At 41.7% G+C, this 16152-nt stretch overlaps 1 protein-coding gene across 2 annotated transcripts in view; it reads right to left on the minus strand.

Moving 5' to 3' along the window:
* Positions 1–16152, minus strand: part of HMGB3 (high mobility group box 3) — a 28859-nt gene that overhangs the window by 12493 nt on the left and 214 nt on the right. For both annotated transcript variants that reach the window (XM_060756504.2, XM_060756502.2), the window contains exons 2-3: positions 8272–8431; positions 6469–6608 (exon numbers count right to left, since the gene is read on the minus strand). In XM_060756504.2, coding sequence (XP_060612487.1) covers positions 6469–6608; positions 8272–8421 — 290 coding nt within the window. In that variant the 5' untranslated portion in view covers positions 8422–8431. The remainder of the gene's footprint in view (positions 1–6468; positions 6609–8271; positions 8432–16152) is intronic.

Raw genomic sequence — 16152 nt, forward strand, 5'->3', positions numbered from 1 at the left:
AGCCAGCAGAGTGACCTTTTTTGCTGTGGACCCATCTTGTTGTTTATCTAATAATAGTAATAATAATAATAATAATAATAATAATAATAATAATACAACATCACATAGTCCTAGATACTTGGGAAGCGTCTGACGTGTGATCCAATACAACAGCCAGCAGAGTGACCTTGTTTGCTGTGGACCCATCTTGTTGTTTATCTAATAATAGTAATAATAATAATAATAATAATAATAATAATACAACATCACATAGTCCTAGACACTTGGGAAGCGTCTGACGTGTGATCCAATACAACAGCCAGCAGAGTGACCTTTTTTGCTGTGGACCCATCTTGTTGTTTATCTAATAATAGTAATAATAATAATAATAATAATAATAATAATACAACATCACATAGTCCTAGACACTTGGGAAGCGTCTGACGTGTGATCCAATACAACAGCCAGCAGAGTGACCTTTTTTGCTGTGGACCCATCTTGTTGTTTATCTAATAATAGTAATAATAATAATAATAATAATAATAATAATACAACATCACATAGTCCTAGACACTTGGGAAGCGTCTGACGTGTGATCCAATACAACAGCCAGCAGAGTGACCTTTTTTGCTGTGGACCCATCTTGTTGTTTATCTAATAATAGTAATAATAATAATAATAATAATAATAATAATAATAATAATACAACATCACATAGTCCTAGACACTTGGGAAGCGTCTGACGTGTGATCCAATACAACAGCCAGCAGAGTGACCTTTTTTGCTGTGGACCCATCTTGTTGTTTATCTAATAATAATAATAATAATAATAATAATAATAATAATAATAATACAACATCACATAGTCCTAGATACTTGGGAAGCGTCCGACATGTGATTGCAGAGTGACCTTGTTTGCTGTTGACTCATCTTGTTGTGTATCTAATAATAATAATAATAATAATAATAATAATACAACATCACATAGTCCTAGACACTTGGGAAGCGTCCGGCGTGTGATCCAATACAACAGCCAGCAGAGTGACCTTGTTTGCTGTGGACCCATGTTGTTGTTTATCTAATAATAATAATAATAATAATAATAATAATAATAATAATAATAATAATACAACATCACATAGTCCTAGACACTTGGGAAGCGTCCGGCGTGTGATCCAATACAACAGCCAGCAGAGTGACCTTGTTTGCTGTGGACTCATCTTGTTGTGTATCTAATAATAATAATAATAATAATAATAATAATAATAATAATAATACAACATCACATAGTCCTAGACATTTGGGAAGTGTCCGACGTGTGATCCAATACAACAGCCAGCAGAGTGACCTTGTTTGCTGTGGACCCATCTTGTTGTTTATCTAATAATAATAATAATAATAATAATAATAATAATAATAAAATATCACAGAGTCCTAGACACTTGGAAAGCATCCGACGTGCGATCCAATATACTAGCCAGCAGAGTGACCTTGTTTGTTGTGGACTCCTCTTGTTGTGTATCTAATAATAATAATAATAATAATAATAATAATAATAATACATCACATAGTCCTAGACACTTGGGAAGCATCCGACGTGTGATCCAATACAACAGCCAGCAGAGTGACCTTGTTTGCTGTGGACTCCTCTTGTTGTGTCTCTAATAATAATAATAATAATAATAATACTAATAATAATAATAATACATCACATAGCACATAGTCCTAGACACTTGGGAAGCGTCCGACGTGTGATCCAATACAACAGCCAGCAGAGTGACCTTGTTTGCTGTGGACTCATCTTGTTGTGTTCCAAATAATAATAATAATAATAATAATAATAATAATAATAATAATAATAATACATCACATAGTCCTAGACACTTGGGAAGCGTCCGACGTGTGATCCAATACAATAGGCAGCAGAGTGACCTTGTTGTGTATCTAATAATAATACTAATACTAATAATAATAATAATAATAATAATACAAGATCACATAGTCCTAGACACTTGGGAAGCGTCCGATGTGTGATCCAATACAACAGCCAGCAAAGTGACCTTGTTGTGTATCTAATAATAATAATAATAATAATAATAATAATAATAATAATACAAGATCACATAGTCCTAGACACTTGGGAAGCGTCCGATGTGTGATCCAATACAACAGCCAGTAGAGTGACCTTGTTTGTTGTGGACTCCTCTTGTTGTGTCTCTAATAATAATAATACATCACACAGTCCTAGACACTTGGAAAGCATCCGACGTGCGATCCAATACACTAGCCAGCAAAGTGACCTTGTTGTGTATCTAATAATAATACTAATACTAATACTAATAATAATAATACAATATCACACAGTCCTAGACACTTGGGAAGCGTCCGACGTGTGATTGCAGAGTGACCTTGTTTGCTGTTGACCCATCTTGTTGTGTATCTAATAATAATAATAATAATAATACAACATCACATAGTTCTAGACACTTGGGAAGCGTCCGGCGTGTGATCCAATACACTAGCCAGCAAAGTGACCTTGTTGTGTATCTAATAATAATAATAATAATAATAATAATAGTAATAATAATAATAATACAATATTACACAGTCCTAGACACTTGGGAAGCGTCCAACGTGCGATCCAATACAACAGCCAGCAGAGTGACCTTGTTTGTTGTGGACTCATCTTGTTGTGCATCTAATTATTATTATTATTATTATTATTATTATTATTATTATACATCACACAATTCTAGACACTTGGGAAGTGTCCAACGTGTGATCCAATTCAACAGACAGCAGAGTGTCTGCTGTGGACTCATCTTGTGTATCTAATAATAATAATAATAATAATAATAGTGATATTGCTTTAACCAAAGCCAGGCCATTATTTGAACTGGCTTAATACTGTCTTCTGAGTTCTAATAATAAAAAATAGTAATAGTGCAGGATGAGGTTGTGTTCCAACAACCGTCTCTTAGAATGCTCCGGATCTCCGCGATATCCAGCACCGGATGCGAGCTCGCAAGCCCAAGTCTTCCTCCCGTGATGCCGAACCATTTTCAGGATTGAGGTTCAAACTAGGCCAGTCTGTGTTTACAAGGTGGGCGGGCAGCACTAGGGACTCAAAACACATTTCAGATCCCAGATCTCCTTTTAGTGGTGGGAGCATGATGTTCAACCAAAAATAAACCAGTATCGGGGCCGCGGGGGTGCAACGGGTTAAACCGCTGAAACGTTGAATCTGCTGACCTAAAGGTCACCATAATATGTATCTATTAGTCATATTAGGATGTCATCCTATTATTTATGTATTTATGAATATACTATATATAGTATAGTATTAAATAATCATACGCATCTGCATTTGAATATAATCATATATATCTATTATTAGTACTAGAATGTAATCATATGTACATGTTATTAGTATCAGAGTGTCCTATTATTTATGTATTTACTAATATAGTAATAGCATATAATAGTATTAAATAATCATATGTATCTATTATTGGTATTAGAATGTAATAATATGTACCTGTCAATAGTAGTAGAATGTCACCGTAATATTTATAAATATAGTGTAGTATATTCAGTAGTGCAGTGGGTTAAGCTGCTGACTAAAAGGTTGGTGGTTTAAATCAAGGGAGCAGGGTGAGCTCCTGATGTTAGTCCAAGCTCCTGCCAACCTAGCAGTTTGCAAACATGCAAATGTGAGTAAATCAATAGGTACTGCTTCGGTGACCATGCAGTCATGTCAACAACATGACCAGGTCTACAGATAATAGGCCCCTCGGCTTAGAAATGGAACAAGAGCACCTCCCAATGGCTGGAGTTGAGCCCTGCCTCCAGAAGCCGGAAATGAAAGGGGAAGCCTTTGCCTTTGCTCTGTGTATTGGTGTGTCATTGTCATTCCACAATATTAAAGGTGTTGCATGTTTGCCTAGCTGTGTATGTTGTAATCTGCTCTGAGTCCTCTCAAGGAGATAGAGCAGAATATAAACAAAGTGTAATAATAATAATAATTATTATTATTATTATTATTATTATTTGAAGCACAACAAGATGAGTCCACAGCAGACACTCTACTGGCTGTTGAATTATTATTATTATTATTATTATTAGCACCTCCCAATGGCTGGAGTTAAGCACTGCCTCCAGAAGCCAGAAATGAAAGGGGAAGCCTTTGCCTTTGCTCTGTGTATTGGTGTGTCATTGTCATTCCACAATATTAAAGGTGTTGCATGTTTGCCTAGCTGTGTATGTTGTAATCTGCTCTGAGTCCCCTCGAGGAGATACAGCAGAATATAAACAAAGTGTTGTTATTATTATTATTATTATTATTATTATTATTATTATTAGAAACACAACAAGATGAGTCCAAAGCAGACACTCTGCTGGCTGTTGAATTATTATTATTATTATTATTATTATTATTATTATTATTATTAGCACCTCCCAATGGCTGAAGTTGAGCACTGCCTCCAGAAGCCGGAAATGAAAGGAGAAGCCTTTGCCTTTGCTCTGTGTATTGGTGTGTCATTGTCATTCCACAATATTAACGGCACTGCATGTTTCCCTAGCTGTGTATGTTGTAATCTGCTCTGAGTCCTCTCAAGGAGATAGAGCAGAACATAAACAAAGTGTTGTTGTTGTTGTTATTATCATTATTATTATTATTATTATTATTACAGACACAACAAGATGAGTCCACAGGAGACATTCTGCTGGCTGTTGAATTATTATTATTATTATTATTATTATTATTATTATTATTAGCACCTCCCAATGGCTGGACTTGAGCACTGCCTCCAGAAGCCGGAAATGAAAGGGGAAGCCTTAGCTTTTGCTCTGTGTATTTGTGTATTGTTGTCATTCCACAATATTAAAGGCAATGCATGTTTGCCTAGCTGTGTATGTTGTAATCTGCTCTGTCCCCTTAAGGAGATAGAGTGTTATTATTATTACTATTATTATTAGCACCTCCCAATGGCTGGAGTTGAGCACTGCCTTAAGAAGCCGGAAATGAAAGAGGAAGCCTTTGCCTTTGCTCTGTGTATTTGTGTGTCATTGTCATTCCACGGTATTAAAGGCATTGCATGTTTCCCTAGCTGTGTATGTTGTAATCTGCTCTGAGTCCCCTCAAGGAGATAGAGCAGAACATAAACAAAGTGTTGTTGTTGTTATTATTATTATTATTATTATTATTATTATTATAGTTGAGCACTGCCTTCAGAAGCCGGAAATGAAAGGGGAAGCCTTTGTTTTTGCTCTGTGTACTTGTGTGTCATTGTCATTCCACAATATTAACAGCACTGCATGTTTGCCTAGCTGTGTGTGTTGTAATCTGCTCTGAGTCCCCTCAAGGAGATAGAGCAGAACATAAACAAAGTGTTGTTGTTGTTAGAAACACAACAAGATGAGTCCACAGCAGACACTCTGCTGGCTGTTGAATTATTATTATTATTATTATTATTATTATTATTACTAGCACCTCCCAATGGTTGGAGTTAAGCACTGCCTCCAGAAGCCGGAAATGAAAGGGGAAGCCTTTGTCTTTGCATTTGTGTGTCATTGTCATTCCACAATATTATTATTACAATATTATTATTATTATTATTATTAGCACCTCCCAATGGCTGGAGTTAAGCACTGCCTCCAGAAGCCGGAAATGAAAGGGGAAGACTTTGCCTTTGCTCTGTGTACTTGTGTATCATTGTCATTCCACAATATTAAAGGCACTGAATATTTGCCTAGCTGTGTATGTTGTAATCTGCTCTGAGTCCCCTCAAGGAGATAGAGCTGAATATAAACAAAGTGTTATTATTATTATTATTATTATTATTATTAGCACCTCCCAATGGCTGGAGTTGAGCACTGTCTCCAGAAGCCGGAAATGAAAGGGGAAGCCTTTGCCGAGGAGATAGAGCTGAATATAAACAAAGTGTTGTTGTTGTTATTATTATTATTAATATTATTATTATTAGCACCTCCCAATGGCTGGAGTTGAGCACTGCCTCCAGAAGCCAGAAATGAAAGGGGAAGCCTTTGCCTTTGGTCTTTGTATTTGTGTGTCATTGTCATTCCACAATATTAAATATTATTATTATTACAATATTATTATTATTATTATTATTATTATTATTATTAGCACCTCCCAATGGCTGGAGTTGGGCACTGCCTCCAGAAGCCGGAAATGAAAGGGGAAGCCTTTGCCTTTGCATTTGTGTGTCATTGTCATTCCACAATATTAAATATTATTATTATTACAATATTATTATTATTATTATTATTATTAGCACCTCCCAATGGCTGGAGTTGAGCACTGCCTCCAGAAGCCGGAAATGAAAGGGGAAGCCTTTGCCTTAGCTTTTCCAATGGGAAGGGGTCAAACTCATTCAAAAGTGGGTCTGAAGGACACCCAAGCCTGGCCCAACAGTTGAATCCTGTGCCCATGTTTAGAGGAAGGAAAGGGGACCGGTGACTTACGGCGGGCGCTTTGGGGCGTTGGGGTCCTTCTTCTTCTTGCCGCCCTTCGCTGGCCCGTAATCCTTCATTTCTCTATCATATCTGACTTTGTCGGCTTTGGCCATCTCATCAAATTTGCCCTTCTCCTTGGTGGACATGGTCTGGAAGGGAAAAGACAGCCCGTTACGCGTGGATCACCTTCGTCTTAGAAGCCACCGTTACAATCTAATACAGTTCCTCATTTGTGGTGACCCCCAACCATAACATTATTTTCGTTGCTACTTCACAACTGTAATTTTTCTACTGTTTTGAATCGTCATGTCAATATCTGATATGCAGGATTTATTTTCATTCACTGGACCAAAGACCCAATACGCCCAAATTTGAATACTGGTGGGGTTGGGGAGGGGTTGATTTTGTCATTTGGGAGCTGTAGTTGCTGGGATTTATAGTTCACCTACAATCAAAGAGGATTCCGAACTCCACCAATGATAGGACTGAACCAAACTTGGCACACAGAACTTCCATGACCAACCAAAAGTACTGGAAGAGTTTGGTGGGCATTGACCTTGAGTCTGGGAGTTGTAGTTCACCTAGATCTAGAGAACACTGTAGACTCAAACAATGATGGATCGGGACCAAACTTCGCACGAATACTCAATATGCCCAATTGATGGAAGTTTGAGGAAAATAGATCTCGATATTAGGGAGTTGTAGTTGTTGGGATTTATAGTTCACCTATAATGAAACAGCATTCTGAACTCCACCAATGATAAAATTGGGCCAAACTTCCTACACAGAACCCCATGACCAAGAGAAACTACTGGAAGAGTCTGGTGGGCATATGACCTTGAGTTTTGGAGTTGTAGTCCACCTACATCCAGGACTCAAATAATGATGGATCTGGATCAAACTTGGCATGAATACTCAATGTGCCCAAATGTGAACACTGGTGGAGTTTGGGGAAAATAGACCTTGAAATTTAGGAGTTGTAGTTGCTGGGATTTATAGTTCGCCTACAATCAAAGAGCATTCCGAACCCCACCAATGATGGAATTGGGCCAAACTTGGCACACAGTTCTCCCATGACCAACAGAAAATACTGGAAGGGTTTGGTGGGCATATGACCTTGAATCTGGGAGTTGTAGTTCACCTACATCCAGAGAGCACTGTGGACTCAAAAAATGATGGATCTGGACCAAACCTGGCACGAATACTCAATATGCCCAAATGTGAACACTGGTGGAGTTTGGGGGAAATAGGCCTTGACATTTAAGAGTTGTAGTTGCTGGGATTTCTAGTTCACCTACAATAAGAGCATTCTGAGCTCCAGCAACAATGGAATTGGGCCAAACTTCCCACACAGAACCCCCACGCCTTGAAGGAACTCACTGGCATGAGCCTCGCACGCTAACAGTCTTTGGCACCCCTCTGAAGACCCCCTTGTGACCCCTCCCCCAGGGATCCCGACTCCCAGTTAAGAAACACTGATCTAGCATATGTTAAAAGGTCAATGTCTGGTTGGTATGTGTAAAGACCCATTTCCATATATTTTGCGAACAAAAACAAGTTTCTAGACCTCATGAAATCTCATTAACCTGCATAACTTGTGGGCCCTCCCCTCTGGGTGTTTTGGACTCCAACTCCCACAATTCCTGGCCTCAGGCCCCTTCCTTTTCCCCCTCAGCCGCTTAAGCGGCTGAGGGGGAAAAGGAAAGGGCCTGAGGCCAGGAATTGTGGGAGTTGGAGTCCAAAACACCCGGAGGGAGGGCCTAAGTTGGCCCATGCTTTTGTAGACACACCCCAGAAGGCCTCTAGCAATACCTTCCATCGCTCTGAGCACTTCTTGGAAAACTCTGCGAAGTTGACGGGAACTTCTGGGTTCTTCTTCTTGTGCTCCTCGCGGCAGGTCTGCACAAAGAAGGCATAGGCAGACATCTTCCCCTTCGGCTTCTTCGGGTCACCTTTAGCCATTTTTAGTTCTCTGGAAAGAGATTTTGGGGTGGGGAGGGCATAGAGAGAGTGAGGCAGGGACATGTAGGGCATCAGACAGCCCAGGTTGACACCAAAACCAAACCACCCTCAAATTGGTTATTTGTAATAAGGGTGCAAAGCTTACATTGACTTGTATGGTCAACCAGTCCATATTGTTGACTTGTATGGTCAACCAGTCCATAATGCCATGGTGTTGACTTGTATGGCCAAGAATGGATCAATAGTATGAATTTGCATGTTCAAGAATGGATAAACCATCCCATAATGCCATATTGTTGACTTGTATGGCCAAGAATGCCATAGTATTGACTTGCATGGTCAAGAATGGATTGAACCATCCCATAATACCATATTGTTGACTTGTATGGTCAACCAGTCCGTAATGCCATGGTGTTGACTTGTATGGCCAAGAATGGATCAATAGTATGAATTTGCATGTTCAAGAATGGATGAACCATCCCATAATGCCATATTGTTGACTTGTATGGTCAACCAGTCCGTAATGCCATGGTGTTGACTTGTATGGCCAAGAATGGATCAATAGTATGAATTTGCATGTTCAAGAATGGATGAACCATCCCATAATGCCATATTGTTGACTTGTATACTCAATCAGTCCGTAATGCCATGGTGTTGACTTGTATGGCCAAGAATGGATCAACTAGCCCATAATGCAAATAGTATTAACTTGCATGGAAAGGGCCTGAGGCCAGGAATTGTGGGAGTTGGAGTCCAAAACATAATGGATGAACCATCCCATAATGCCATATTGTTGACTTGTATGGCCAAGAATGCCGTAGTATTAACTTGCATGGTCAAGAATGGATGAACCATCCCATAATGCCATGTTGTTGACTTGTATGGTCAACCAGTCCATAATGCCATGGTGTTGACTTGTATAGCCAAGAATGGTTCAACTAGCCCATAATGCAAGTAGTATTAACTTGCATGGTCAAGAATGGATGAACCATCCCATAATGCCATGTTGTTGACTTGTATGGTCAACCAGTCCATAATGCCATGGTGTTGACTTGTATAGCCAAGAATGGTTCAACTAGCCCATAATGCAAATAGTATTAACTTGCATGGTCACGAATGGATGAACCATCCCATAATGCCATATTGTTGACTTGTATGGCCAAGAATGCCATAGTATTAACTTGCATGGTCAAGAATGGATTGAACCATCCCATAATGCCATATTGTTGACTTGTATGGTCAATCAGTCCATAATCCCATGGTGTTGACTTGTATGGTAAACCAGTCCATATTGTTGACTTGTATGGTCAACCAGTCCATAATGCCATGGTGTTGACTTGTATGGTCAACCAGTCCATAATCCCATGGTGTTGACTTGTATGGTCAACCAGTCCATATTGTTGACTTGTATGGTCAACCAGTCCATAATGCCATGGTGCTGACTTGTATAGCCAAGAATGGTTCAACTAGCCCATAATGCAAGTAGTATTAACTTGCATGGTCAAGAATGGATGAACCATCCCATAATGCCATGTTGTTGACTTGTATGGTCAACCAGTCCATAATGCCATGGTGTTGACTTGTATAGCCAAGAATGGATCAACCAGCCCATAATGCAAATAGTATTAACTTGCATGGTCAAGAATGGATGAACCATCCCATAATGCCATATTGTTGACTTGTATGGTCAATCAGTCCATAATGCCATGGTATTGACTTGTATGGTCAACCAGTCCATAATGCCATGGCGTTGACTTGTATGGTCAACCAGTCCATATTGTTGACTTGTATGGTCAACCAGTCCATAATGCCATGATGTTGACTTGTATGGCCAAGAATGGATCAACTAGTCCATAATGCAAATAGTATGAATTTGCATGGTCAAGAATGGATAAACCATCCCATAATGCCATATTGTTGACTTGTAGGGTCAACCAGTCCATAATGGTGTTGACTTGTATGGCCAAAAATGGATCAACTAGCCCATAATGCAAATAGCATGAATTTGCACGGTCAAGAATGGATGAACCATCCCATAATGCCATATTGTTGACTTGTATGGTCAACCAGTCCATAATGCCATGGTGTTGACTTATATAGCCAAGAATGGATCAACTAGCCCATAATGCAAATAGTATTAACTTGCATGGTCAAGAATGGATGAACCATCCCATAATGCCATATTGTTGACTTGTATGGCCAAGAATGCCATAGTATTAACTTACATGGTCAAGAGCGGATGAACCATCCCATAATGCCATATTGTTGACTTGTATGGTCAACCAGTCCGTAATGCCATGGTGTTGACCTTTATGGTCAAGAATGGATCAACTAGCCCATAATGCAAATAGTATTAACTTGCATGGTCAAGAATGGATGAACCATCCCATAATGCCATATTGTTAACTTGTTTGGCCAAGACTGGACGAACCAGCCCATAATGCAAATAGCATTAATGAACCAGCCCATAATGCCATAGTGTTGACTTGTATGGACAAGAATGGACAAACCAGTCCATAATGCAAATAGGATTAACTTGCATGGTCAAGAATGGATGAACCAATCCACAATTGTGTTGACTTGTATGGTTCATCAGCCCATAATGCCATAGTGTTGATTTGTATGGTCAACCATTCCATAATGTCATAGTGTTGACTTGTATGACCAAGAATGGATGAACCAGTCCATAATGCAAATAGTATTAACTTGCATGGTCAAGAATGGATGAACCAATCCATAATGTAGCATTGACTTGTATGGCCATGCATGAACCAGTATATAATGCCACAGTATTGACTTGTATGACCAAGAATGGACGAACCAGGCCATAATGTCATAGTGTTGACTTATATGGTCAACCAGTCCATAATGTCATAGCGTTGACTTGCATGGTCAACCAGTCCATAATGCCATAGTGTTGACTTGCATGGTCAACCAGCCCATGCCATAGAGTTGATTTGTATGGTCAACCAGTCTATAATGTGTTGACTTGTATGGTCAACCAGCCCATAATGTTGTAGTGTTAGCTTGAATGGTCAACCAGCCCATAATGCCATAGAGTTGATTTGTATGGTCAACAGTCTATAATGCCATAGTGTTGACTTGAATGGTCAACCAGCTCATAATGTCATAGTGTTGACTTGTATGGTCAACAGTCTATAATGCCATAGTGTTGACTTGCATGGTCAACAGTCTATAATGTCGTAGTGCTCACTTGAATGGTCAACCAGCCCATGGTGTCATAGTGTTGACTTGTATGGTCAACAGTCTATAATGTCGTAGTGTTGACTTGTATGGTCGACCAGCCCATAATGCCATAGAGTTGACTTGAATGGTCAACCACACATAATGCCATAGAGTTGACTTGCATGGTCAACCAGTCCATAATGTTGTAGTGTTGACTTGTATGGTCAACCAGCCCAAAATGCCATATGGCTAAGAATGGGTGAACCAGCCCATAATGTAAATAGTGTTGACTTATATGGCCAAGAATGGATGAACGAGCCCATAGTTCCACAGTATTGAGTGGCCAAGAATGGATGAACTTTCCCATAAAGCCATAGTGTAGACTTGTATGGTCAACCAGTCCGTAATGCCATAGTGTTGGCTTGCTTGGCTAAACTTGTCCCTAATGCCCCCAAGTTAAGAGTCGAGCAACTGCCTTCCATTGTGGCTTTGATGGGCTTTGGCCAGTCTTCTCAATTCTTGCAAGCTCCAACTTCTCCAGAACTTGGATCTGCTTCGGCACAACTTCCACTGAAGTGGCCAGTTCCGACTGCCTGGCGGTGAGGGGTTGAGGATCCCTTCTTCTTCCTTTCGCCACCAGCAGCTGCCACTCACTTTTGGGATAGTGAGAAATGACCATAATAATTTGCAGGGTTGAAAAAAAACCCCTAAAATATAATCTCATATATAGGTATGTGTGTGTGTGTGTGTGTGTCTATAGATCTCCCCTGCCTGGGATGTTCCCTCCTTGGTAGTGTTTCCCTTGCTTTTGCCATAAAAAGACATGCACGGAAAACTCAAAAAGGAGTTGTGTATGTGTGCACGCATAGACATTTCTCCCTTCTGTGTTGTGTATGTGTGTGTATATCTATATATCTGTATCTCCTGCTTGTGTTGTTCTCTCTTTGGAACATTTCCCTCATTTTTGCCATTAAAAAAGCATGCGGAACTCAGAAAGGAGTTGTGTATGTGTATATATGTGTGTGTTTGTATGTATGGGTGTGTGTAATATCTCCCACCTGTGTTTCGTGTGTGTGTGTGTATATATATATCTCCTACTTGGAAGTTTTCCCTTCACTTTTGTCATAAAAAGGGCATGGAAACTAAAAAAGGAGGTGTGTGTGTGTGTGTGTGTGTATATATATATATATCCCACCTGTGTATGTATGTATATGTGTGTATGTATGTGTATGTATATATGTGTGTGTGTATCCCCTGCATGTATGTGTGTGTATATATATATCTCCTACCTGTGTATGTATATGTATGTTTGTGTACATGTATATGTGTGTGTATATCCCAGTTGTATGTATGTATGTGTGTGTGTATATATATATATATATATATGTATCTCTACCTGTGTATATATACTGTATGTGTATGTGTGTGTATCCCCTGCATGTATGTGTGCGTATATATATATATATCTCCTACCTGTGTATGTATATGTATGTGTATATACATATATATCCCACCTGTATGTGTGTACATGTATGTATATGTGTGTGTATATATCCCACCTGTATGTATGTGTGTGTGTATATTTATTTATTATTCAAACTTATATGCCACCACTCCCCTGGGGTGGCATATAAGTGTGTGTATGTGTGTGTGTATGTATATGTGTGTGCATGTGTATATATGCCACCTGTGTGTGTGAGTATCTATCTATGTATGTATGTGTAAGTATATATATATATATATCTATATCTGTATATCTGTATCTCCTGCCTGTGTTGTTCTCTCCTTGGAAGTGTTTCCCTCACTTTTGCCATCAAAAAAGCATGGAAAACTCAAAAAAGAGTTGTGTGTGTGTGTGTGTATCTATTGATCTATCTATCTATCTCCTGCTTATGTTGTTCCCTCCTTGAAAGTGTTTCCTCCACTTTTGCAATCAAAAGGCATGGAAAACCCCAAAAGGAGTTGTGTGTGTGTTTGTGTGTATGTGGATACCTAGCTCTCCCACCTGTGTTGTGTGTGAGTGTGTATCTACCTCCCTCCCTATGTCCCTCCTTCTCGCCTTGTGGAGTCCTCAGAAGTGTTTCCTCTTGTCATCAAAAGGCACGGAAAACTCAAAAAGGAGTTGTGTGCATGTTTGTATGTATACACACATCTCCTGCCTGTGTTGTGTGTGTGTGTGTGTATCTATCTACCCACCTACCTAGTCCCCCCTTCCTGTGTTGTGGAGTCCTCAGAAGTGTTTCCTCTGCTTTTGTCATCAAAAGGCACCGAAAACTCAAAAAGGAGTTGTGTATGTGTGTGTTTGTGTGTATACACACACCTCCTGCCTGTGTTGTGTGTGTATGTATCTACCTACCTAGTCCCCCCTTCCCTAGTTGTGGAGTCCTCAGAAGTGTTTCCTCTGCTTTTGTCATCAAAAAGGACCGAAAACTCAAAAAGGAGTTGTGTATGTGTGTTTACACACACCTCCTGCCTGTGTTGTGTGTCTCTGTGTGTGTATCTACCTTCCTAGTCCCCCCTTCCCATGTTGTGGAGTCCTCAGAAGTGTTTCCCCTGCTTTTGTCATCAAAAGGCATGGAAAACTCCAAAAGGAGTTGTGTATGTGTGTTTACACACACCTCCTGCCTGTGTTGTGTGTGTGTGTGTATCTACCTCCCTCCCTACCTATATGTCCCCCCTTCCCGTGTTGTGGAGTCCTCAGAAGTGTTTGTTTTTGACATCAAAAGGGACCAAAAACTCAAAAAGGAGTTGTGTATGTGTGTTTGTGTGTTTACACACACCTCCTGCCTGTGTTGTGTGTGTGTGTGTGTGTATCTACCTACCTACCTAGTCCCCCCTTTCCCGTCTTGTGGAGTCCTCATAAGTGTCTCTTTCGCTTTTGCCACCCAAAAAGGGGGCCAAGGGGAAAAAACTCGCGTGGAATGAGTGGGTCTCCCTTCCCGCCTTTCCCTCTCCTTCCTTCCCAAGATCCACGCAAAGGAGGGGAAGCCAAAGAGTCCCCTTTCCGTGGAAAAGGGGAAAAGTTTCCTTCGCGTGGAAAAGAGAGAAAAAGAGGGAGGTGTGTGCGTGTTTTTCCCACTCTCCCCCCCCCCAAAACCCCAAGGTCATTGGGGAACGAGACCCCCCCAACGCGACCTTGTCCGTGTCCCCACGCGCGGGGGGTGTTTTGGGGGGCGAGCCGCGTGTGCGTGTTTCTCCCCCACGCGTGGGTCAGCGCGGCCCCCACTCTGACCATCATTCACCTCCTTCCATTTTGTGGGAGGCTTGCTGATGAAAGAAAGTGGCCCTGAAATGGTGCGTGGGGGCCCCCGGTGGGGCTGCGGGGTCCGTGGGGGGCCCACGGGGCGTGCTCCGTGGGTCGCTCCCCCTTCCCCGCCGGATTGAGAGAGAGAGAGGCGCTTCCACTCAAGGCGCCCCATTCGCTAAAATGGCTTCTCCTCCAAAGGCACTGCCTAACAAAGCCAGGCGCCTCCGCCTCCCCACGGAAAGACCCCTCCCGGGCGAACCCCGGGTCACATCCACCCCATTCCGGTGTCCTTCTCAAGAGCAAGCGATTCTCTTTCCAACGAGACCGGTCCCGAGCCCCCCACGCGCCGGGAAGGGGTCGCGATCCCGCTTTGAAGCAGCCCCCCCCTCCCTCGCCCTGTCCCCGCTTAGCGCAATAGGCTGTATAACAAAGACTGAAGCGCAGCCATTACAAGGCTTTGCTGGCTTCCCACTCCTGAAAAGGAACGAAAGAGCCCGCCAAAGGTCCCCACGGGCTCGGAACACGCCCAAAAAGGCACCCACGGAGAGAGATAAAAGAGACGCCACGGAGGCGAAAGGTTGCGAGGGTTTTTAGAGCGAGCCCACGGAGAAAGCCTCTCTTTTCGCCCCTCGCCGCCTTTCTTCCCCTTCGCCGTGCGCAGCCATGTTAAGAATGCACCCAAGGCACAAGCAGAGCCCCCGACGCGCACGGAAAAACCCCTTCGCGGCTCCCACGCGGTCGGAGCGACACGCGGGAGGTGTTTTTGGGAAGGGGAAAAAAGGGGGAGACGAAGGCGAAAGGTTTCCCGCCCCTCCGGAAGCGAGGGAGGGAAATAAACCGTGCAAAAGGAGAAACACGCGTGGGGTGTCCTTCCTTTCCTCTCCCCCCCCTTTCCACTCAATCTTGTTCTCGCCCGGGACGTTCCGCGTGGATGGTGGCCGTCGAGATGCCATGATTATTCAATGCGGAAAGGGAGGGGGGGGGGAGAGAGACAAACCGTGGGGGTCACGGACACGCGTGGAAATTGCAAAAAATAAAAGGGAAAGACTCAAAGTTCAGCAATGGGGTTAAGAAAAGCTGCGTGGATTTGCGTGGACTCGCGTGGAGTGGGGTAGGGGGAAAATATATTAAAAGTCGGGATTTTCCCACGCGCGGAAGGGAAGGAAAGGAAGGAAAGTTGGCGGGGAATAGGCAGGAGGGAAATCCACGCGTGGGAATGCCTTCCTTCCCGGGAATTCTACCTAGGGAAGCAGAGGAGAGAGAGAGAAAGAGAGAGAGGTGGGGGGAGGGCATTGCTT

The sequence above is a fragment of the Anolis sagrei genome, chromosome 10 (assembly GCF_037176765.1).
Source record: "Anolis sagrei isolate rAnoSag1 chromosome 10, rAnoSag1.mat, whole genome shotgun sequence".
NCBI classification, from domain to species: Eukaryota; Metazoa; Chordata; class Lepidosauria; order Squamata; family Dactyloidae; genus Anolis; species Anolis sagrei.